Raw genomic sequence first — 25,230 nt, forward strand, 5'->3', positions numbered from 1 at the left:
TGAGACAGATTTCAATTAAATTACAAGGCAGGCCCATAAAATTTGTAACACAGACTGGTTTTGCAGCTGGATAAAAGAACACTGTGAATTACAGAGTTCTCTAAGAGTGTCACCTCCATGTTTCATTCTCCCCTCCCCCCCCCACACACACACACTGTCCTGCTCTTTGTCTACACATAGATTGTTAAAAGCAGTAAGAATGTCATGATATCAATAGAAAAATCAATAAATAGTTGGTCTAGACTAGAATTTAAGCATTTATAAATGCTCAAGACATTACTTACTGAATTGGCATTCCACTCTTTCTTTAAAGGGCTCAGAGCATCTATGAAGTTACAACATTGTTAATCTGCATTTCTGTAAGATATCTGGGGGTTCAAAGCATGACTTACCTAAGGGAAAAATTCAGATGAGATGAGGAAATCCAGGCTCAGATTCATGCCTCTCACAGGTTTTTTAAAGGCCATGGTAATCTGAAGGGAGGGATTGTTTGGATCAGAAAAGAAATACAGGGGTGAGGGACCATTTCTCAATATGCCATTTTCACACAAAAATGCTTCTGCCTGCCTCATAGGGAAAAGCAATCCGGTAAAAGCAATCCCTGGTACCACTTGCCCAGCCCAACCCTCCATCACCCCATAGCTGCTTTGGCCTGTAAGTAAAAATTGAGAGATCTGATCTTGGATCTTTCTGCCTCTTATCTGATTTGGTGAAGGCCCAATTAGTTAGTGTCATATCTGAGTGAAGATAGTAACCACATTGTCACTGAATCAATGGCCCACTGCTCATGGAACACTTACGTTGAGCCAGTTCTCTGAGCTGTGAGCTCATAGTGGTTTCTCCTCACATTTCTCTGTTTACACATGAGGAGGCAGCCCACAGTCTGCAGAGCAGTTTGTCTGCTGAACTCTGCCGGGCCTCTGCTTCTCTCAGTTCTCTTAGCTCCATCCATCAACAGCTTTAAAGGCACAGAGCTGTATTCTCTCCCACCTCTCTTGCCCTCCATTCCCCTCCACACACACATGCTCCACACGAGCCCAGGTCTTTTGTATTTACACCACAAGTGTATCCACGCATGCGTGAACATCCCCAATGTCCCTCATTCTGATTGGCTGTTGTTTTCGGGTGGCAGCTTGAATGAGCATCTCCACCCTACCTTTTGAACTGCTGGTTCACAGAAAGGCTGTGCTTCTGATTGGTTGACCCACAGTGAGCAGGGGAAAACAAAGTCCCCCCTTTTCCCAATTCTGGATAGAGCCTGGCAACAAGCAGCAGCAAAAAAAATGGGGCACAGCATCACATCACATTCCCACTCACGTTCTTCTACTTTTGAGGAAAACAAGAGATTCCCCCCACCCTCCTGGGATATGGCTAATATTCGATCCAAAGTGCACATCTCCCTAGCTATGCACTCCAAGCAACAGTACATGTACAGAGAAGAAAACGGGGACATTTGGGGACTCCATTCCTGATTAACCCAGGCGAAATGGCACCCGGTCAATACCATGAGCAGAAAACATGCTTGGGAAGGGCAAGCTGCAACAGTCGATGGCTCAGCAGAGTTGAAAACTGACATGACATCAGGTGGGGAGATCAGGTGGCTGGGCAGGAAAAATAAACTGTTTCTGCTCCATGGTGTTTGCACAGTAGTGGGTTCAATTTTTGAAAAGAATTACCAAATTGGTGATTTTTTAAAATCCCAGGATGAGGGAAATATCGTGGGACAAACCTGCTTGAGGACCAGGAACTGTGCAAACTTGACCAAACTGTGATATTTCCCTTGCTCAACCCAAGATATTTGGACTGTGAAGAAACAACATTTACATATCTCTGCCACTGTCTCAAGAGAAGAGACTTATTTTAAAACTGAGTCTTGCCTGAAATAAAGTTTTAAAAGCTCGGGGAGGGCAGAAGCAGAGGAAGGGAGGTGGGGTGGGGTGGGGTGGGGTCCCAAAGACCCTGTTTGCACTGTTCCTTGCAAAAACCCTCTTCTTTGCTACTTTGTTTCAAAAGATCAATCTCTCAACATGTTCACTTTAGAGAAGCAGGCAGGAACTGGCAGCATGGAGAGGGAAGCGAGGGGGAAGGCTCCAGGTCACCTGGCAACTGAGACTATGCTGTGCTGAAGCTGTGCTGGTGGAGGAGAGACTGAAATATGTTAGACAGAGATGGGAGGGTTCTCCCCACTGCCACCACTACACATTTGAGAGATCGATCTCTTGATCAGTGCACTTAGGGAAGTAGGAAGGAGCCAACAGTATGAAGTGGGGCAAGGGAGAAGGCATGCAGAGTGCTGCAAGGGACTGGGAAGTCCTGCCATAGGTGGAGGGAAGAGGTTCAGAGCAAAGCTGTGCCCACTGGCAAATCTGTCCTGCTCTGGCAGCAAAACAGAATTTAAAGCGTGTTATAAGTAATTTTGCTTGCCATGAAGAGAGTAGAAAGTGAAAGTGGGGTTCTAGAAAATACGTCTATACAAGAAATCTTGCTGTGGCGGATACTGACCTCCACTACGCAGCAAAGACTTAGTGCATAATCAACCATAAATCCAGTTGGGGCCAATGCCCTCACCAGCCTCACAGACTTACCCCATTTAAAAATATTTGGAAAACAGGCTCTTTGATTTGTGATATGACATATTCCAGGGAAATGGTGGGTTTTTTTAAGAATAGGGATATTTTTGGTTAGAAAATACATCCCTGGAAGTTGGTTCTCACTCCAAAACTATTCAGTAGAGAAGTGGGAGCCAAAAATGAAGGGGAAAACAGTCTCCCAGTGATGCTCTAATAATTTCTCAATATTTATAAAGATTTGGGAAATTCCTAGAGCATTGGTACAATTAGGAATGGATGCTAAGATATAACCAAGTTGAATATATATCCAAAAATGACCTTATTGGATTTTAAAAATATATAATCAGGCCTCCCAAATATATTTGTGATTTTGGGGGGGATAGATATCAAAAGGGGCTTCCAAAAAATCGTGGAAATATTCAAGACTATTGGGAGCTGGTGTTAGCAGGCCCCCAGGACTGTTTTTTTCTTTTTCTTTTTCCTGCTGTGTTTCTGTGTCTTCTGTGGCTTGGTATGATTTATTTATCAAGCTACTTTAGTTAAAATTCAGTGTGTTCGAGTGTTTTTGCTGTTTTTTAAAAGTTCATTCTTTACTGGAGTTGGTTTGTGTCGAGTGGCACTTTTTGGTTGATTCTTATGTTTTAGATTGAAACTTTTGCATTTTACATAGTTTTAGACTCTTGGGTTTTAAAGAGATTTAGATTCTCAGGTTTATTTTATTTTATTTATTTCTTGGATTTTTGTATCGCCCCATCCCCGAAGGGCTCTGGGCGATGTACAACATATAGAAACACTGTAAGACAGTTAAAACTTTAAAACATTAAAGCAGCGGTAAAACCATAGAACGAATTCTAACAGTTATACAACTGTTTTGCGCTGATTGGGTTTAACAATAGGTTATAATAGCCTTCCTTTGGCAAATGATTCTCCAGTTTTACATTTTTCTTTTTTTTTCCACCATAGGAAACAAAGGGTGATGATGGGGGACACCTTGTTCAGGGCCTATGGAACTGGACCCCTTGGTCCAAATAATTTTGAAAACTGAGGATTATTTTATGGACAGACTCCAGTAGCTACCCTAACATTTTGTAGCCAGTATCATTAAAAACATCTCCATCCCTGAGAAAGATTCCACGCAGAGAATAATGAAGTTGAAAAATATCAGAAGCCCCCATCAAAAAATGGATACAAATGCCACACTATTATTTAGAACCCAGAATACTAGAAATTTGCGGGGGGGTGGGAAGCAGTGCTCCAATATATCTGGATCCAACATTTTTGTTTTTGTGGGATTTTTTTTCTTTACATCCCTGGCTGCAGTGTCCTGATGTTACATCTGGGTGAATAACCATAAGTCATGTTATGGCATTCCGCCCCACAATATCATCCCCACTCTGCTTTGAAAATCACTCAGGGGTTTCCAGCGGATGAATGGCAACCCTAGTATTAATAGCTGTAATTTATTTCCTTGTTGATGTTTACCTGCAGAGCCACAGCAGGCAATGCTGTAAGGGGTACTTTAAATTCCTACAAGTTCTTGCCTACTGATCTATTTATTTTCTGTAGTATGCTACTGGGTCTATTGCATACTTTGGGACTTCATGGAATTTTTGTTCAGTGGATGTGGGCAAAGTAAGTCCAAAAACTACATGCCATATTTGGGAAGGGATAATGTGCAGTCTTTCAATTTTGGTTTCTCATGGGTAGCTGGGAGCTCACTTCATCGAGATTTTTAATGATAAAGAACTGAACTGTAAAGTATTGTCCATGCTTAAAAGATTGTGGATATAATCTTAAAGAGGTGCACAAAATTTTCCTACAATGTAGTATGTTGTATTCTCTTGGCATACTCAAAGGCTATCTCACTGCTGTGACCCTACACCCATCTGAAAAGGAGAATGCTTTGCCTGTCTATCAGCCTGGACAAATTTTCAATTCAACACAGTACAGCACTGGTCTGCTGTGGTATGGATTGAAAACTTGTGTAGGGCAGGGGCTGCAGACCTCAGCTGTTGGCCCAATGTTATACCTCTTGGCAACAAAGCTAAAGATAGAGTTAGTTCCCGAACAACTAGCACCAGCACCATCCTGATGATGGTGAAAGCCTAGCTTGCTTATTCCCAGTTGCTTCTCAATGGCTTTCTTTCAGCACACAGCCTTGCAGATCCTGGCCACTTACAATATTTGTCCAGGCACTCAAAAACTTTGCTTTTTGTTTTTTTTGTTACAGGATTACAGAGTGAATATTTTCTTGCGGCAGAAGTGGAATGATCCCCGGCTGGCTTATAATGAATATCCAGATGATGCCCTGGATTTGGACCCATCCATGTTGGATTCCATCTGGAAACCAGATTTGTTTTTTGCTAATGAGAAAGGGGCCCACTTTCATGAGATCACCACAGACAACAAACTCCTACGTATCTCCAAAAGTGGCAATGTTCTATACAGCATCAGGTGAGGGTTCAGGGATGAAATTAAGGCGATTCCCCACTGCAGAGTCAACTAGGTTCGACCCGGTTCCCTGAAAAGGAACTGACCTAGGTCAACTCCTTTGTTACTCCCCACAGCAGCTGAGTTCGTCCCACCAGAGCTGAGCTCAGAGGGTGGGATCACCTCAGCGCCTCTTCTCTTTGTTCCCGATTGGCTGTCGTGTTACCATGGGAACATGAACTTGTGTCCCTTTTTTTGTTGTTTTTTACATAACGGCAACATAGCCACAAAGCAGTGCTCTATGTAGCTAAAAGCAGCATGTAAACGAGTGCTGTTTATATGTATGGCCATTGCTTTGTATACAAGAAGGGTTCTTTTTAAAAAAGGCACACTTTTCCCCGCTGCGAATCTCCCGTTCTGCACATGCCCCAAACACTGAACTGTTATTGGCTGACCGGAGGGAACAGTTCCTTGACGATTCCTCACTTTACCGGCTTCAACCTGAGTTCGACCTAGGTCAGAGGTCTGCAACCTGCGGCTCTCCAGATGTTCGTGGACTACAAATTCCATCAGCCCCTGCCAGCATGCCCAATTGGCCATGCTGGCAGGGACTGTTGGGAACTGTAGTCCATGAACATCTGGAGAGCTGCAGGTTGCAGACCCCTGACCTAGGTTCATTGAAAAAGTTGTACCTCCCTGGTGGAGTCGGAAATTTGACAGTTAGAGGGAGCAAACCTGGGACGGAACCGCATCGAACTCAGCGGCTGTGGGGAATACCTAGGTTGAACCTAGGTTGAATCTAGGTCGACTCTGCCAGTGGGGAATCGACCTAAAAGAGAAAAGAACACAGAGCCGCAATGCCTGTGTCTGTTGTATATATGCTTGTATATGGTGATGGGAAGCAAGACTGAGGCTTACATGTCTCACCACCAAACATTTCTACAGTGGACCAGGAATTATCCATATGTATTTATATGCGAATACTCACAGGGTCATGGGCCATAAAGAGTATTCATGGATCCTGTAAGCAAGGTCTGCTTGCATACATCCATATATATCCCAATTCACAGTAATGTAATGTTATGAAGTGGTGACCTGTAAGCCCATTCTCTCACTCTGCCATATGTTCTTAGACCTTTGTGATTATGTGGACATTTGTGATATTATGTAAATCATGAAGTAGTTGGTATTTTTATTTCTGAACAAATGATAAACAGACGTATGTGAATTCTGAAGTAAAATTTCATTTTAAAGTATGCAGCAACTGGTTGGCATAATAAAAAAATAGCCATTAGCAGGAGCAGCTATTAAAATCAAGTTGTGCATGAAGTTAAAGCACCTAATTAGGATGGGTTTCTATTTATAAGGAGGGAAAGTTGTACGTGCTCACTATCTCCATTCCATAATGCAAGAACAAACCCATTTAGTCAATGTTCCATTCATTCCAGTATCCTATTTCTGTCATTAGCAAGAGCTCTACACTTTTCTTCAACAAAATACTTTTGAGCCAAGATTTTGCCTTTTTATAGCATCCAAATGGCAATAATTTGTCACCACAAAATGGTGGTTGGTATCTAAAAAAACAACCCCATGCCTCCCTAGATTTGCCGTTGCTTCAGCAGACTTCCCAGATTCCCTCCTTTCTATCCACTGCCATTTGACGGGAAGATGAGGATAGCCAGAAAGCGATGTCAACCTGACAGTGAAATATCTCTTCCAGCAGATACCCAAAAGTGACATCACAGCATGTCACAAACCGAATGCTCAAGGATATAGACAAACTCACCCTGGCAAATCTAAAAACATCACATTGGCATCATGTTGACAACATGACTTCCAGATAGTTGCCCAAAGTGATACTGCACCATTGGCATGATATCATTTCCCCTGTGTCTGCTGTCTTCAGCTGGTTACCAACTTCTGACAACCCTACCTGTATGTTACTACTCAGCCCAGCAAACTTTGAGTCATTATTCCAGACGAAGGAGACTTCGCTCAACTTAAGTGACTTTTCTTCTGGCCAAAGGGTCACTTGAATTGGAGAAAAGCTGCTTAGGCTAAGGGAGGGCTTTAAAATTCACTGAGCAGAGAAGTAGACTACCTGGCAGAGCAGTGGACTACTTTTTTCCCGTGCGCACTCACACATGTCCATTATTTCAAGTGCTGCATGGAATATGATTGTGACTGAATATCCCTGTAACATTGTCTGTGGGGAGGAACACAATTCTGCCACCATATTTGAGTCATCATCAATTTATTACATTCAACGGCCAGTTCAATAATTGAGTCTTGAGTCCACTTGTACAGGCTGCTGTATTTTTACAAACTAAATAAGTAGTAAGGCTTTGAAATATCATGATAAGCTGTTAAGTTCTGTAAATGATGCAAAATGAGGCTGTTCTATCTTCTGTAGTAATCCTGCACCATTATTCTAAAATTTTGTTTTAAATTTAGTCCTGTGAAATACCCGACTGCATGTTGTCTTGGTTTTTGTTCATTTTTTTTAAAGTAGCAATGAATGTGAGGACGGCTAACCTACCCTGAAACACTGTGCAGTTAAAGTACATTAAAGAAGAGGGTCCCAGATAAGAGGCAAGGACAAATCACAAGACTTGGCTAGCTCCATGGGCCTTCAATTTGTCCCCCACTCTTGAAGTAGGGTGGCCCATTCCAGGTTAGGACATTGCTAGAGATCTGGAGGTGGAGCTCGGGGCGGATGGAGTTTGTGGAAAGGAGAGAATTCACAAAGAATGCAATGCCATAGAATCCACCATCCCATGTTTCAATGTTCTCCAGGGAAACTGATCTCTATAGTCTGAAGACTGGTTGCAATGCTGGAAGAATTCCAGGTCCCAGCTGGAGGTTGGTAACCATACAGCCCACTTAGTTTAGCTCTTGTGAGAGGAGAAGCATGCTGGGGTCAGAATGGAAGCAGGTGGACATGCACAATGGATAGAGGAGGTTGGGCTGTTAGGCTCAGATTACCTGAGGTAGAAAAGAAAGGAAGAGCTTTTGGCTTTTAGGCAAAATGGAGCTGAATCAAATTCACCAGCTTAAAATAGAAGCTGATGAAGTTCTGGGGTTTTTTGGTTACAGTCAGATAATTCTAAAATGTTTGCTCCACTTTTCACTAAATCCATAGCACTATTTTTTACACAATTTCATAATGTATACGGAGACATTTGAATAGTAGGGTACAAACCGTGTTCTAGTTCTTTTTTGTTTATTTGTTTTGCTTTGTTTTCAGATTTATGAAAATGGTTTAGAAAGAGAGGACAAATCACATAGTAGAACCAGATTTAGCTGGCTTCCCCCCATTCTTGCTCAACACTGTTATTTCTGGGTCATTGGATTTCAGATTAATGCTATGTGAACTGAAATAGCTGCACTGATTTTAATTTGGAAACAATCTATTCCAGCCACCTCCAAATGCGTTCACCTCCCCCTATCCAAAGAATGCAATTAAGAACATGCAATTTTCTTGTTAAGTGCAGTCTAGTGCTTTAGAGGAAAGCACTGACAATAGATTCAAAAGACTGCCTTTTTTGTGAACTCCTGCGATGTTTGTATACTCCTGCTCACTCCAAGTTTGGCACTAGAATCCCAAAATGTAAAGGAGCACATTCCACTGGGACACTGGCTCACGCTGCAGGTGTTGCACTTGTGCCGAGGAACAGGAAATAGACAATGTTGTAATGCAGACAACAAAACAGACGGTGGCTTGAGTTCAAACAGCAGACACCAGACAGCATAGCAGTAATCAAAGCACCTGGACCAGGTTTTTGGGAAGGGAAGGCTTTAATTCACACAGCTGTTTGAAATGTTTCCCAGCTAACAATAGGCCTATCATTTATTGTTCTGTTCTGAAAGATGAAAGACAGGTGTTCATGTTTTTGCTCTCTGTGAAGTACACAGAGGCAATTTCCACATGGCCCCAAGACAGCGGTGTGAAAATGGTGTAAAATGGTGTGAAAACAGCGGTGTGAAAATGGTGTAAAATGGTTTAAAATGGTGTAAGAGTCCATCTAATCAGGGACATAGATATAGATTTTTATGGGGTGGGTTCAGGGGGCACGTCCCCACCCACCTCTGGAGGCATGGCCTAAATCACTGCCTCTATGTCTAAATCACTGCCTCTATCTACTTCACAGGATCACCCTGACACTGGCTTGCCCCATGGATTTGAAGAATTTTCCCATGGATGTCCAGACATGTATCATGCAGTTGGAGAGCTGTGAGTGCCAAAAGTTTCCTCGCTAAGAATGACAAGTATTGCTAACACACTCTCTCACACACATACCGTGTCATCTGTTCAGCTCTTAACTGAATCCTCCAATTATGGAAGTGAAACCGACAAAGAAGGAAGAGATGAAGCAACAGAACAGCCTGGAGTGTCATGTGCACGTTTTATGTTCCTTTGATCAAGGTCCCCATTGATGCTGTCCAGCTTAGAGTTAACTTCCCTCAACAAATTCTTTTTGCAGAAGACTCTCTGGGGTGGGAAGAAAGCTGTGTCTAAAGAAAACTGTAGGAGATAATACTCACTAATTGTTTATCAGTTCTTGATGTTTCCATTCTTCCTCCCCCATCTAATCCATCAACAATGATGATGATGATGTAATAATAATTTATGTGCATAGAATTTTACAGAAAACCAAATCACAGGTCCCTGCCTCAAACAGCCTGCCAACTAATATTTAAGTCTAGAAAAACAATAAAAAGAAGGGAATGGAAGTAGAGAGAGATAAATACATAGGGAAAGGATATGCATAAGTTACATTTATACCCACCCCCACTTCCAGATCATTCTTAGACAAATAGGGCAATCCTAAGTAAGTTCAAATTTATTTCAAAGGGCTTTCTCACTGGGAAGTTTGCTTAGTGTGGCAGCCCTAATTTCAGAAGAAGACTTGCCAAAGGCATCACGGGTAAAGGAGATTTGAAGGACATAAGAGATGTGGCATTACACAGTTGTTCAGGCAGGTAGTTTTATGGGCACAAGAGGCAGCAAGGTAGAAAAGGAGCCGGAGAAAGTAGACCATCCGATGATTGAAATGGTAGAACTGCATGAGTGAAGATCATAGACAGCAATATATTGGGATATGGCAGGTAAGGATGAAGAGTTCATACTAAATTGAGCATTATGAGGATGTCAGGAGTTGTGTAACATGATCTGAACAACATGAGGAGTGAATAATTTGGTAACAGGAAATGAAAGTGTGGGGTCCCAGGTGCAACAATGATGGACCAGAAAGTGGACAATTGGTGCAGTCAAGGCAGGAGATGTCCACCCTGTGAAGGGGAGTTTTTGCACTCAGGAAGGGCTGTATCTTTGCAGCACTGTAATGAGAGAAGCTACATGGTTTGGTGATAGTCTGGATAGGGGAAGCAAAAGATAGAGAAGAGTCAAAGATAACATGCAAGCCTTCAGTCCTTTTTGATGTCAATGCTTGTGCATCCAGAATAGATACTATTGTAAAAATCTGGATTCCACCCAAAATATGTTAGACGGCCAGTGCGGTGTAGTGCTTAGACTAATATCTGGGAGATCTAGCTTTCACTCTGCCATGAGAACTTGCTAAGTGATCTTGTGACAGACACATGCTCTTAGTCTAATTTACCCTACAGGGTTATTATGATAATAAAATGGAGAAAGCCATGCAAGCCACTTCAGGCCCTCTTCAGGGAAAAGGTAGGTGCAAACAAATAAATGCAGCTACATGTTCAGTTTTGCTCTCTCTCTCCATAACATCTAATGGAATTTGCCTCATGTCTTCCTATGACAATGTTCCCCATATATTTTGTCCTAATCCACTGGTTGCCAATTCCTGGGGCCAAGAAAAGTAGGAATGTTACGATGCAACTGTATCATGATGTTATGATGCAACTTTATGCAAGTTAAACAAATGTCTCACAAGTTTTTCAGCCAAGTTTAAGACTTCTCGAGCTTTTACCACACAGACCTCAAATTCAACTGCTTAGATTCCCACTGTCCAAGAATCTGAGTGCTCCTCCATGCTACACTAGACTTAGTCTGCTTCTCCTTGAAGACAGACTACAAGACAGAGCTGCTTCTACCCTGCCTATCAGAATGTCCAACCCCTATCTGATGAGAAAGTCAGTTAAAAACTCCTTTTCTTCCACCTGTAACTTTCCTCTCCTCTCCCTCTACATTTCTGAGGGCTCTAATCAGTTGTTTTGTTTCTGGCTTCTCTGTTGCACCAGTAGGACGAAAAGGGAATTGGTTGATAAGAGGGAAAGGGGATGGACCTAGACCAGGGGTAGGGAACCTGCGGCTCTCCAGATGTTCAGGAACTACAATTCCCATCAGCCCCTACCAGAGGCTGATGGGAATTGTAGTTCCTGAACATCTGGAGAGCCGCAGGTTCCCTACCCCTGACCTAGACCTCTCTGTCATACAGAGGTTTTCATTTTACAGCTCTGCATAATGATGTTCCCCTTGCAGTATTTGTTTTGAGTGGCTTGAAAACTACCAATTTTTCCACTAGCGAAAGGAAGGGTGATTTTACATGATTTCCCCCTTACAAAGCAACCCCACTGTGACACATGGCATTTGTCCAACTCATCCTTTGTTGTCCAGCATAGCTTTTAGAGGTAAAACTGACCTGATAGAATCCATCCCCAGTGTATGTGATGGTATCACTTTTGTCTGTTCCCTTGCTCTCCACAGTTGGCTACACAATGAATGATCTGATATTTGATTGGCAAGAGAACGGAGCCGTGCAGGTTGCTGATGGATTAACTTTGCCTCAGTTCCTCTTAAAGGAGGAAAAAGACTTGCGCTACTGCACTAAGCATTACAATACAGGTCAGTAATCACAGAGACATGTTAATCATTTGCTCTCAATAATAATCAACTGATCAGAATTCTTGCTCCATACATTTTATTGGGCACTTCTCTTCAATTACAAACCAAGACCATTCAACCTGTTTGATGAGCCATCTAATTGAAAGCCGAGTTAGCAAGATCATTAGAGCAGATCAAAATGTAATGTAGAACAACTTTTTTATGAATAGATGTAAAAATTGAGAAGCGCATCACAAAAGACATGGAGCTGCTACTGCTCCATGAGACCTTTTTCCTTTCTGGTAACACAGCATGATGTCATCACACTATTTTCTCAGCTTCACCATCATCAACAAATTATGTTGAGACAGGGGTAAGGAAACACACAATGTAATAAAATCCCATCCTAATAACTGGAAGAAGAAGTGAGGCAAAAGAAACACAAAACTAGTAACAGAACCTTGTCTTTTATAAGATCTAACTCTGTCTTAAAATATAGCCATGCTCAGATTATCACAGTTTTGGAACATCATTTTCGTTTCCTTGATATACGGTTCCCTACAAGTCACATGGTGAATTCAGATGGTGTCAGAGCTAATGATAATTCTGTTATATTTATAAATATACATGAAAATGAAAATATTGGCTAAAGTGGTTAATTTTGCTTGGGTTTTTTTGCTTTCTATAACATAAAGTTATTTTGATTGAATTACTTCCAAATAAAAGCAGAAATATGGCAAAAAAATTAGGAACTAAATTTATTGTATCTACAAAAATAAGGAAAAATGTGATTAAAAATATAAAGAAAACAGTTCATTAATTCTAGACTGGAATCTCTCATAGCCCCATGCCACACTAATTTAGTCAGCAAACGGTGCTGATTCTTTGCCCAAAGGACTGAAGGGAATGCATACCATTCTGGGAGCACCAAGGGGCTGAGGCTTGTTCCAAGAATGTCTGGTCAGGTACAACCCTAATCTTTCCCTCTCTTTTGTTTGCCAGCACACCAATCTCTTCATAGGAAAGCATTGCCAGATTTTTGGTACTTAGACCAAAATTGTTAGCTAACATTTCAATAAAATTTCATGTCATTCCCAGGCAAGTTCACCTGCATAGAAGCCCGTTTCCATTTGGAACGACAGATGGGCTACTACCTGATCCAGATGTACATCCCCAGCCTGCTGATTGTAATTCTCTCCTGGATCTCCTTCTGGATCAACATGGATGCTGCACCTGCCCGTGTTGGTCTGGGTATCACTACTGTGCTCACTATGACCACACAAAGCTCCGGTTCCCGAGCATCCTTGCCCAAGGTAAATTGTCCTGTCTTTTTATAAAATAGGTAATACTAACCTCACAAAGTGAAGCACAAACTTTTTAGAATACGTTTGAGGAAAAGTTCCCACCCTGATGCCTGCTAGCAAATCTAACAGGTGAATTTCCTCCCTTGCAAGTTAAATTGTCCTCTCTTGTGAATTTCCTCCCTTCATGTGTCTGAATGTGCACATGAAGCAGGGCAGATCTAACTTTTGTTAGCAAAAACGATCTCTGAAAGATAAGTGAATCAGTTGAAATAAAGTTCATCTCTAACCATCTCTTGCAAATATATCTGCTCTTGGTGCCTGTGAATGACTACATCACCATCCCACTGGTCATATAGTATGAAAAAAACATACTTTGGGAGGCTGCAGTTTGAAAGGCAGAAATGGTAGGGTAGTGGTATCCATATTCCCACCTGCTGCTTGAAATCTATTTCAACATATTACTAACCACCCTATGCAGGATTCCCCATGTATGTTTATTTTTGTAGGCGTGCATTTGGAAAGCCATAGGTATGGAAATGATCTGGGTCAGATCTCTTTGGAGAAGAGAATTGGTGGGTAAAAAAGGGACTAAGCACCCTCTTCCTAGCAACTTCTCTGTTCCATGTGATTCTTGAGACAGCCTTTCTCCTTTCTTTTTTTTAAAAGGCCATTGGGATCTCTTTACACAAATAGCAGGATTGCCAGCTTCTGGGAGACTTTGCAGAATGGGGCATGGGGGAATAAAGATATTGTGCATGCCTTTACTATGGTAAAATGACAAAGATCAACAAAATCCCAGTGCACTGCTGATATCATTTCTGAATTTTAGCCAGAAGTGACAGTAGCAGGGCCATGACATCTCCCCACCCCTACGTTGCCATAACAAGTTAGGTGGCAAACCTGCACAAAAATGAGACCTTTTAGTGAGTACGGTTTAAATCATAACTGTGATTATGCGTTAAGGATGCATGCCCAATGAGGCTGAAACCAAGCCTGGCCCACTCCTAGCCAGGACACCATCTGCAAATAACATATGCGCTGCTCTTGAGTTTCCTGGGGAAGACAAGATATAAACAGAATGCAGTTTTCTTTTCTTTTAAATGGATGGTTCTTATAAACAAGGAGCAGACAGTTGGGGTCCAGGAATGTACCCGTCAGTGTACCCCAAACAGCTAAGGACAGATGGGTTTATGTAGGAAGATGCATTAATTGTAGATGTGAGACTAAAACTTCCCATCAGATCTCTGCTTTCATTTCATTGTTACCCATCTAAAGAAATATCTGGTCTATGAATGTCATGAAAGTCAACACAGTGATTGAAAATTATGGCTGTGTTGTCAGTTTCTACTGGAGAGTGACACATCTTCACCAAGTCAGTTGGACATGCTGGACTGGTTAGGGTGTGTGTTTTTTTAAAAAAAACAACTTTGCAATACTGAGCTAAAGCACCTTAAACTGACCTCTTTCCTCCTTCAGGTATCCTATGTAAAGGCCATTGATATCTGGATGGCTGTGTGCCTGCTGTTTGTGTTCTCAGCTCTTCTGGAATATGCTGCGGTCAACTTTGTGTCCCGGCAGCACAAAGAGCTGCTCAGGTTCAGGAGAAGGAGGCGGCACCATAAGGTAGGCAATACACAAGTTCGTACCACTGGGTAGAGCACAGCTGAAATGGATGCATCCAGGACACAAGTTTAAAGCCAATCTGATCAAAACTTGAGGTTGGCAGCCATTATATATTTGAAAGGGAGATGCACATATCAGACGATGCTATTGGATAGTGCCTGGGAACAACACCAAAATCCCAGCTCCCTGGCACATGTTCTCAGCAAAAGCCTTTGTGTTCCCATGAGACTCCCTTTGAGTCTTATGATGCTCATTACGTGGCACAGAGGGGATACTTTAGAAAGCTGCCCAGTGTATAAAGAATAAAACTGCCATTACTGAATAAAGGCAGATTAAGGAGGGAGCTGAGGTGTTCAAAGTACAAGCCGATCCAGCTGTCCTTGTGACATTCAGCTTGTTCTCCACGTATGGCAAAATGTGTTGACTGCCAATTCAAAAGCTTGTATCTACAAATGAAGTTCGCTCAGCTACAATGACCACCTTGCTTCACATGCTGCTGTTTTCATTCATGCTCCACGCTGCTTTATTGGTAGGGTTGGGAGGCCGGGATGATCTCAGGATGGCATCATTCAGGAAGCTAATTACACACAACACAGCCTTGCAAGTAGATGTGGCTTATATTACCTTGCCAGTCAAGTGTCCTGTTAGCTCCTTGACCATTCCAGCAATGATTTATGCTCTTTGCCCATTACTGACAGCAGCCTGAGCAAAATGAATTGGGTTGGTCTATTTTCCCCATTCTACTTCAACTCAGACTTTGCTTGCGATGGAGCAAGGAACAAAGAGAGATGGAGGCTGAAATCCTATGCCCGTTTTTACTTAACCCTGTCGAATTCTGTAGCAGCAAAGGCAGGGAAGACAGGCTTTAGAGAAGAAGTAAATGATCCACAGTACAGATCTAGTCTCAGTAAAAGCTGCTTAACCAAGTGATCAAATATTAAATCTGATCCATGCAACTCAGTCCACTGGTGAATGCATGAAAAGGAATGAGTTAATTCACAGTTGAATTTTTTCAGAAGGAGGAAGCAGTTAATTTTGTGTGGAGGAACAATATGAGGGCTTTGATATCTCTGTGCCATTGGCAAAGCACAATCACTTAGGAAGCCATCGCTTCAAGAAAATGTTAGGCAACACAAAGATGTTGGATTAGAAGCAAACGGGGGGGAGCACAATGTTGCTGATTATTTTCAGCTTGCTTGAGGGTTGCAGCCTCAGCTGCCTCACTTGGGAGGTTAGAGAGCAGCAGCAGCATCTGAAATAATCCCAGCAGATGCTCTTTAACTGCCAAGGTGGCTGCAAAAAAGACATCCATGTAAGTTTGTGGGAGAGGAAAAGGCCACTTATCTCTGCTTCCTCACCCTTTTCTCTGTCTCAGTTGGCCACCCTATTATTTATTAAATTAATAATACCTCCACATTTCATGTTAACTATACCAGTGAATCTAATAGAACAGCTGTCGTTTCTACTCAACCTGTGGTTGGAACCTATGAGAACATTCCAAGTATAGCTACTGATATGCTGACAGTCCAGCACTAAGCAGAGTTGTACCCTTCTAAGTCCACTGACTTTGACATGGAAGGATCAAGGTGTCACTCCATCTCATTACTAGTACATTGGTAGCAACACATATGAAGCTCTTATTTAATTGGCTTTGACTCTTTCTGGCGGGAAAGTAGGTAATAAAGTAAGAGACAAATATTCAAATTACTGGACTAGTCCCTTCTGGGGAAAAATAGGCAAACTACTTTGAACCACTGAGAATTCTTTTTCTGAGAACTCTTCTTCTGAGCCCCCTAAAGGTTTGGTAAGTGCTAGGCAAGATAAAATAAAGCAAGAAATACTGTGTGGATTGAATCTGAAAGCTTATTTTGAATACTACAGAGATACATGATTTGAAACAGGTCGTTTTAATGCTCATTTCAGTAATCTTAAAACAGTTAACTATCATTCCCTCTCTCCAGGGTACCTTGTTCTTTAAGGAGGGAAGAGCCTAGGATCTCCACCAGAATTCTCGGCACTTTTGCCAAACTCCATATTCCAGGATCCTTTGGTAGTACCAATGATAGTTAAATTGATCCAAACATGCTCTTTGCAGCTGCTGAAGTTCACTGCCTAATTACATTTGAACTTCCTCTTTAGTCTGTGTGAAAACTAAGACAATAGATGAAGCCTCCTATTTGTGTTTATATTTATTGCTAGGGATCAGTAGTTTGGGAGAAGGCTTGAAGGAGTCCGAGCCCTTGTTTACGTCAGGATTCTGCTGTCTCTGTTTCCACCACAGCTCTTGTTCTGTCACAGCTATGGTTCTGGGATATTTTTATGTTAATGTACAGCAGGCAACAGAACAACCAAACTGAAAAGGGAACATATTTGCTCTATTGAGCATGAAAGCACTAATGGTTTCTCCCACTTCAGGGAAACATCTCCTTTGCTTCTTCTTGAGTGGCTTCCCTTCTGGGCAGATCATGTTCTCACTGAATGTCTGCATGGACCCAGATGTGGGTGACTTACATAGGGTGCAAGCCCATATATTTTGCTTACGTTACCGCTGAGATTCTCAGAGCTGGGTAGTGTGGAAGTTCTGACCCTTTGCCAGGTCCTGACACTGAAACATCCATCAAGGGCAAGTCATGGAATCACATCCTCTGGCCTTTTTATCACTGAGAAAAGTCTCAGGGACAGAAGGGAAAACAAGCAGAGAACCCAAGGAACTTGGTATTACAACTGACTGCAGTAAAATCTCTATTGGCAAGACTGAAGTATCTGACACAGCTTCTTCAAAATCAGTCAAGGGATCTAGCAAGACATCCCTCTGACCGTCTTTCATCCCTCCATTCTTTGTTCAAAGTGTCCTGCACTTGCCAAAACCCTTTCACCTTCCAAGCAGGTGGCTGCACCCTCCGCACTCTCTATTAGTTATTAATTATTAATCGTTTCCAAGATCTGCGGGGCATCAGTTTTCTTTAAAAGTGGGAATGCTCCCATAATAAATCTTTGCAAGAAGAATTGTCCAGTTCTGCAGCACTGAGCTTTTGCTCTTAGGTGTTTGTGAAGTCACCTGATCTGCCTCTATTAAAGGCTAAAATGCAGATTTCTACTTCTCATTCATATACTTCAAGCTTCACTTTGCTGCCACCTGCTGGCAACAGCAAGTTAAAAATGGGAAGTAGGGTAATGCGTTTTTGGAAAGCATCTCTGATAAGAACAAATTCTTCCTGAGGTTAAAAGGGCCATTTCAAATTCCATTTCTTAAGTCACTCCTTCACTTTTAACTTGATGGCAATTTTCAATACTTCATCCACCATATAAATTAAAACAGCAAAAGCCTCTTATTAGTCTGATGACCCACATTTTCCTGTGTCACCATAATCTAAATCTGCCTATTAAACAAATTGGAATCTCATTTTATAATGTAGTGCCAAAACTGTAGAAATAATAGTTCTATGAACTTTTCACTTGCTTTTATCTTGGTGCTAATTCAGGACAAATATTATGCATGCATGGAAATCCCACAGGGGGAACAGCACACAGATCTGTCAAAATACTTGAAAGCCTCCACCAGCCACACACAGTAAGGAGCATTACCTATTGCCAAGAGCAGCTGTTCTTAGCCGAGCTTTGTTGTGATCTCTTACCGTATTCACTTCTCATATGCCAGCTGCTGCTTTACATCCATGAGAAGAAGAATGAGGAAAGAGGAAAGGGAGACATTCTTAGGTGCTGACATTTCCCCCCTTGGTAAGGTTGTCACAATCCAGGTGGAGCCCAGAGATCTTCTGGAATTATTACTGACCTCCAGACTACAGAGTTCACCTGTGGTCTGTATGGCATTATACCCTGCTGAGGTCCCTCCCCTCTCCAAACTCTGCCATCCCCAAAATTTACCCCCCCCCAAAAAAAAAAAATCTGCAGGTAATTCACAACTCAGAGTTGGTGACCCTATGCCAATAAGACTTGTTTTTACATACACCTGGAGGATGAATGCCAGCATGGTTCAACAGCAGGCACCTGTTTCTAGAATAGCTGCCCCCCTGTCTATGCTGTATGGCAAACAGCTTTTGAAACAGAGGAGAATTCCCAACATCGTTTGTGATATGGTATGCACAGATCAAAGAAAACAAGTCAGAAATCCTGCTGGCCCTGATTATGCCTTGGGCATTCTACGAAGACTGTTGTCATCCTAGCCTCGATAGATTGAAAAGTACAATAGATATTTAGATGCCCTGATGTCACATTCTTCTAGTGGGAAATAGCATAGAAAGAAACATATTGAAGGGGTAGCTGAAGAAGAGATCCCACCATCTGAGTGCTGATTGGAGGCAGAGGCAATTGGACCCGAAGCAAAATTGGTGTGGCTTTGCAGATCTATCCCTGATATTGAATCTAAAAGGTTTGGTTGGTAAGTCATATGCCTTCTCCTAACTCCAGATCAAGCAGTGCTTTATCCCATATTGTTTTGTTCAGGTTTCCCCAAGTGCTTTCAACAACATCCATATTTCTGGCTATGACCTTGTGACAGTGTAATTCATCCATACCATGCAATATGAAAAGTGGGCCATTCTTAAAAGATACTCTCCAAACAAAGTTTTAAGGAAGCTGCTGCATGTACAAAAGGGTTTACTAAATTATTCTAAATCAAAGCCCAAAGTGGGAAGGGTGAGTTAATGGGTGGAATCTGTCAGAACTAGGAACATTTTTTTCTTCAATGCACTGCTGAAATTTAATTTGGAAATGTGACACTTTAAACGTGACCATGTTCTAATTCAAAAGACCCAGAATATTTATATCTAGAGCAGCAACTATTCGAATTGCCAAGTGATCTTTGCATTTAGAGCAGTGGAAGCTAACGGGGTCCCCTTGGGTGCCATGGCACTTGTCAATGTCTTTGCTGGTGACCGCTTGCTTTCTCTTCGAAGCATCTCTTCCCCCAAAGCAAAGAGCCAATCCTAGCTTTCACCCAAACTGAGGTGCTTCTGAAGAACATTACCCTTGTGTCTGCAGGAAGCACCTATTTGGAAACCGCTGTTTCCTTTATAGGAGAATCCTTAACTTAAAAACTCTTAACAGTTTGTGACACTTCCCAGTGTTTTGTGATTAGACCTAGTCCCCATGTCAGGCATCTTGTGATTGGTGCTATCATAGCTATTTTGAGATTGTAGCCACTACCTGCAGGAGCTGTCTTAGCCAATGGACAGCGGGGACAGCTGCCCTGAGCTCTGCCTTGGGGGTGGGGCTGACCACCCGTAGCCCCAACTGTGGGGGGGGGGGAAGCAGACTCCCACTGCCACCACTCTCAACTACTCTGTCTAGGGCTGGGGACATTTAGTTGCAGCAACAGCCAGTCATTTCTGCCCTGTCTGGGGCTGAGGTAGCTGGCTCAACAGCAGCTGCTTGTGTCCACTGAATTCAAGGCTCAGGCAGTTGGCTCCTGTCACCAGCTCACACCCACCTCACACAGGGCAAGAGTCATTCCTTGCTTGGCCCTGGCAGGGGAAAAGGGTAGAGGACCCAGGTGGGAGGTGGCAGTAATTATGGGGCCCTATTCTAGACTTTTGGCCATAGCCTCAGTATCACTAAGACCTTTCCTGATAACTTGTTCTCAAAATCCTTGGATTCCTCTGTGCATGCAGACTCAGTGAGGCTGGAGACTTCTGATTCAGAGCACTGTAGAAACTAGATCAGGTTTTTTTTAAAAAAAAAAAGCCTTTTATTGTATCTTAAACAAAAAAAGTTAACACAAACAAAAAGGTTAAAACAAACATTTGAATGACATGGACATAGAGCAAATAAGTGAAACTAAATCAGTTTTTGAAGTAGGAGCCAATGATAAACTTGGTTTCTCTTACTGGCTCTGTATTTTAACCCAGATTACTATTAGGTCGATTCCACACGGTCCAAATATCCCAGGTTGAGCAAGGGAAATATCCTGGTTTGGCCAAGTAGTTTGCACTGTTCCCGGTCCTAAAGCAGGTTTGTCCCGTGATATTTCCCTCATCCCAGGTGTTTCAAAAACCGCTAAAATCGTAATCTTTTCCCAGAATCTTGCATTGAATCCACTTCCCTGGGAACACCATGGGAGCAAAAACGATTTATTTTCCCCACTCCGGCATCTGATCTCCCCGCCTTACAACATGTCAGTTTCATTTCTGCTGAATTGCAGCCTGCCCTTCCCAAAATGTTCACCAAGCAAGTTTTCCAGGAGCCAGGCAAGTGAGCCCATGCGGGAAAGCACTAGTGCTCGCCTCATTCCTGCTTCCTCTTGCCAAGGGCCGCTCGCTAGCCAAGGCACAGCCTGGGCAGCCCAGTACTGCAGCTCCAGGCTCAGGTTCCCAGTGGGATCCTGAAAGGGGCCGGGAAGCTCTTCTGGGACCCAGATATGCGTGCCTCTGTGGGAAAGCATGAATGCTCGCCCTGTCCCCACTTGCTCTCACCAAGCGCTGCTTGCTAGCTGAGCCACAGCATGGAGAGGCCAGCCCCACAGCTCCGGGCTCACATTCCCAATGGGGTCCTGGGGGAGGAGGGGCAGGGAAGTGCCTGCCTGGCAGGATGCTCTCACCCCCTGACAGCCCCAAAGACCAGTCAAATTTTATTTGGCATATCAGGGGAACGGGGTGAGTGTGTTGTGCTGTTTTTTCTTGCACAACTTTAAATGTGGATGGGACATAGTTCTCTGCCCAGTATTGGTCAAAAGTGTATAGCACAATGTGCTTGCTGTGTTGCTCATTGCACCGGCTCCGTTCCAAAGCTAGAGAAAAGGTGTGGGGGAGGTGTCCTGCTTAGTTTTTCTGCAGTTGCTGTGGATACACCAATCAGAAGTGTTGCCTTTGGGAGGGGAAGATCCAATCAGAATGCAGCACATCAGGAATGTTCGAGCATGCATGCTGCATCTGCATTGTAAGAACATTGTAAAAACAAAAAAAAGCCAGGCTCATGCGAATGAAATTGGAGTATTTCCTCCCAGTCTTAACTTGATTCCTTTACAGAAACAGGCACCCATGTGAAGGGAGAAACCGGAATAAAATAGACCTGGATTTTTAAATACCAAATGTAACTCAGTATTATTATGTTGTGCGGAATCGACCTTAGTCACTCCAGCCATGAAATAGAGAGAACACCTAACTTTGAAGGCCCCTTTTGGGTTCTTCGAATGGGAAAAATACAGAAAAACAGAGCATTCTGTATGATTCATTGTATTATTGCAATGAATAATCTCAGTTATCCTATTTTATTATTCATCAGTGCCAGGAAGAAGAGGAAGAATATTCAATATATTGTCTCCGTTTATACATGCAGCATAGGTATTCCCACTGGTAACTCCTGATCTCTAATTATTTTTCATTTTTAAACTGTCAGAATAAATTAAACAAATTAATCAGCTACTTCTCTCCGTGTAGAGCAAATAAACACATTTTAAATCCCTGCTATTCTCTGCTAGCTTCTACCCATCTAAGGATATGATTGCACGGCAGGTCAAGTCACTGGCAATCAAACTCTGGGGGCACAACTATGCAACCAATCTGTATTAATTGTATACCAATTTAGTGGTAGGATTGCCTGCAAAGAATCCTGAGATTCTGAAGATGCCGAGAATTCTTAGCACATACAGTTGCTACAATACATACACGGATCTGATTCCCTGGAGAGTGAAAAGGAATAGCTCTTAAACCAGTCTAAATCTGTGAAGTAGGAATGCTTCCCTATACTTCTTAAAACCTGTTTAACAGATGGAGACAGGAAATACAGAGTGGAGGGGCAGCCAAAAAGAACAGCAAAGAACAGAGAAAATTCATCATGAATACAGTTGAGTCATGATGCATGCAGGTATCTTTTAATGGATGTGCCTTTATGCTAAAAGTCCATGTAACTCCATAGAAATTTTCATTGAATGAGTTTTACTATAAGAGTTACATGGAGCCCACTCCTTCTGGGCAAGCCAGTGATAAAGAAGGTTTGGATGGGGAGGAGGGGCAGAAGCAAAACAGGGGATTTATGTTTTTGACAGAAAACAAATAATGCTTCCAGAAGGAAAGATAGACCAATCTTTCTGGTCATAAATAGATCCCCTGCTTTGCATCTGCACATTCCACTGCACCCATCTATAAGGCTGATCTCCCCAAGAAAGGGTTGTCCTCCTTGAGCAAAGCATCATGGGAGATACATGTCCCCTAGCTGCATTGGGAGTCATGACAGGAGAGCCTTATAGCAAGGGTGCACTGTCTATATCTTATTTTTAAGTAGAGCCCTATGTTCAATATATTTCAGGAGGATGACACTGGAGAAGGCAGGTTCAACTTCTCCGCCTACGGGATGGGGCCTGCCTGTCTACAAGCCAAAGATGGCATCTCAGTGAAAGGAGCAAACAACAACAACACGGCAAACCCAGCTCCGCCTCCATCAAAGTCTGCCGACGAAATGCGCAAGCTTTTTGTCCAGCGAGCCAAGAAGATAGATAAGGTCTCTCGTATCGCCTTCCCCATGGCTTTCCTCATCTTCAACATTTTCTACTGGATTATCTACAAGATTGTCCGAAGGGAAGATGTACACAAGCCGTGAGGGGGTCTGTATGCGGAAGCTGAGGAAGGATGGATGGTTGGGAAGGCAAGCAAAACGGTTCCTCTAATACACACCATGTGCAATAGCAATGCAGTGATGCATGAATTTAAGAATGTGGCAATATCTATTTTAAAAAGTGGGGCGACTTTTAAAAAAATATGAACTGAAGAATACTATAGGGGTGGGTGGGCTATGGGATGAAAGCTTTCAAAACTTGAGATGGGGGAAATTATGAGAGGGGCAAATTGTTTTACAGCATAAGGAAGTTTAGGATTGCTTCAGCAGCAGTCCAGGCAGTGTAATATATTAAATATATATTCATGCTTAATTATAATGCAAAAAGAAATCCTTTTTTAGCCTATTAACAGCTTAGATTCTAAAGCCAATGGAATGATTCATGATTCCATGTGCAAAGAGGACTGCAATTATGCTTAAACCAGACTCTTGCTCTATAAGGTCATACCAGTTTCTAAGCAAGCACGCTTTAAAAAAATACAAGCAAAAGAGAAAGTCATATAACTGTATACTTCCCTGTGTTGTTCGCATATGGTTTGAAGATGGAATAATTTAGACTGGGAGGGGGGATTTTGGATGGGAAAGGCTCAGGGTTTGCAAGGGTTGAAGGAGGGATAGCTCCATATTAGAAAGCAATCATTTTATGACCCCCAACATTTGCTTAAGAGTCCACTATCCATTTCAGAGTTGAGCACAGTGAAATTTTAAAATCCCCCAATAACATTAATGTGGAATTAAAGTTTGGTACAGCCAGCAACTTTCAAAATTAATGTGAGATATTCCTGTTGATCTCAAGGATATAGTGGCTGTGCCTTCTGTATTCAGTACACATTGTAGAAGCTACGGCTTGCTAATAAGGGTACTCACGTGTGTTGACCTCAATGGGATTCCCCTGGTGTGATCACGCAGTGACGAAATGCAATATTTTTAAAACATCATTTATCTTAAAATGATTGCTGTATTTCTTTAAGAAAAAAGCTAACAATGAATAGGCAAACAGCTGCTGCGAGACTTTGAAACAAAACCCACACAAGTCAGGCATGTCACTTCTGCTCTTTAGAGGGGAGAAATGTAAAAAAGCCTGCATATAAGGGATGTGTGTGTTTAACCAGAAACAACAGAAACATAAATCAAATTTGTAAATCTGGGTTGGGAATGGGACAGAATAGTATATATGCAGAGAAGATAACTGTTATTTTCTAACATTTCATAGCATTACGTATATTCAAAAGGAATTGCTAGTCCAACTGTATTTTTGTAACTCTTTGGTGCTGCATCTAGCTCTCATTTCTAACAAGATAGTGTTTTTGGAGGTCCTCTGCACTTTGGCATCTGTGGATATCTTCTCCCTTACCTGGGTCCCATTGATGCTGTGTTGCAGAGAAAGAGAAATAATTTATCAGGGTTTACATGAACTGCAGCTGAGAGCAGCTCCACAGAGGAAGGTGGAACTTAAATGGGAAAACTTTTTATGGCAATGGAATGTTTAGCGAGTATTTAGGGTGGGGATTTGGGTGACAGAAGAAGAAGGGAACCTGTGCATATACCTGTATGTAGTTGGTGCAGGACTCCCAAGACTTTTGGTGCAATTGTCAAGGCACTACATTGCTGCTTTTTAGTTAAATTTTTGGCTCTTTAGAAAGATAAGATTAAGACATTCAAAGAGTGGAAAGACAATCGGTTCTCACTGAAATGTTTCCCCACGATGTCTGGATTGGTGGATAATTGTAGCCCAAATTAGGGCAGCTCCCCATATTAAAACTTCTATAGGGAACACTAGGCTTTCTTCTTGACTCTGGCACTTCTTGAAGCCAACATGTAGTACAGAAACCAGTTTTAGAGGCACATTTCAAGGATTCAACTCTGCCACTCAGAATTTGAGTCCAGATTTCTCAAGTATGTTTGGTTCACTTCAGCCAAATGAACA

The 25,230-nt window shown here is 42.3% G+C and overlaps 1 protein-coding gene across 2 annotated transcripts in view; it reads left to right on the plus strand.

The window, feature by feature from the left end:
* GLRA1 (glycine receptor alpha 1) overlaps positions 1–23,630 on the plus strand; it is a 72,043-nt gene extending 48,413 nt beyond the window's left edge. The window contains exons 4-9 of one of the 2 annotated variants that reach the window (XM_048491731.1): positions 4,801–5,024; positions 9,152–9,234; positions 11,692–11,829; positions 12,907–13,121; positions 14,589–14,735; positions 22,974–23,630. In XM_048491731.1, the coding sequence (XP_048347688.1) occupies positions 4,801–5,024; positions 9,152–9,234; positions 11,692–11,829; positions 12,907–13,121; positions 14,589–14,735; positions 22,974–23,288 (1,122 nt within the window). In that variant the 3' untranslated portion in view covers positions 23,289–23,630. The remainder of the gene's footprint in view (positions 1–4,800; positions 5,025–9,151; positions 9,235–11,691; positions 11,830–12,906; positions 13,122–14,588; positions 14,736–22,973) is intronic. The other variant, XM_048491732.1, reaches the window with a different exon arrangement.
* The last annotated feature ends 1,600 nt before the right edge of the window (positions 23,631–25,230 follow it).

Source organism: Sphaerodactylus townsendi, linkage group LG03 (assembly GCF_021028975.2).
Source record: "Sphaerodactylus townsendi isolate TG3544 linkage group LG03, MPM_Stown_v2.3, whole genome shotgun sequence".
Lineage (NCBI taxonomy): Eukaryota > Metazoa > Chordata > Lepidosauria > Squamata > Sphaerodactylidae > Sphaerodactylus > Sphaerodactylus townsendi.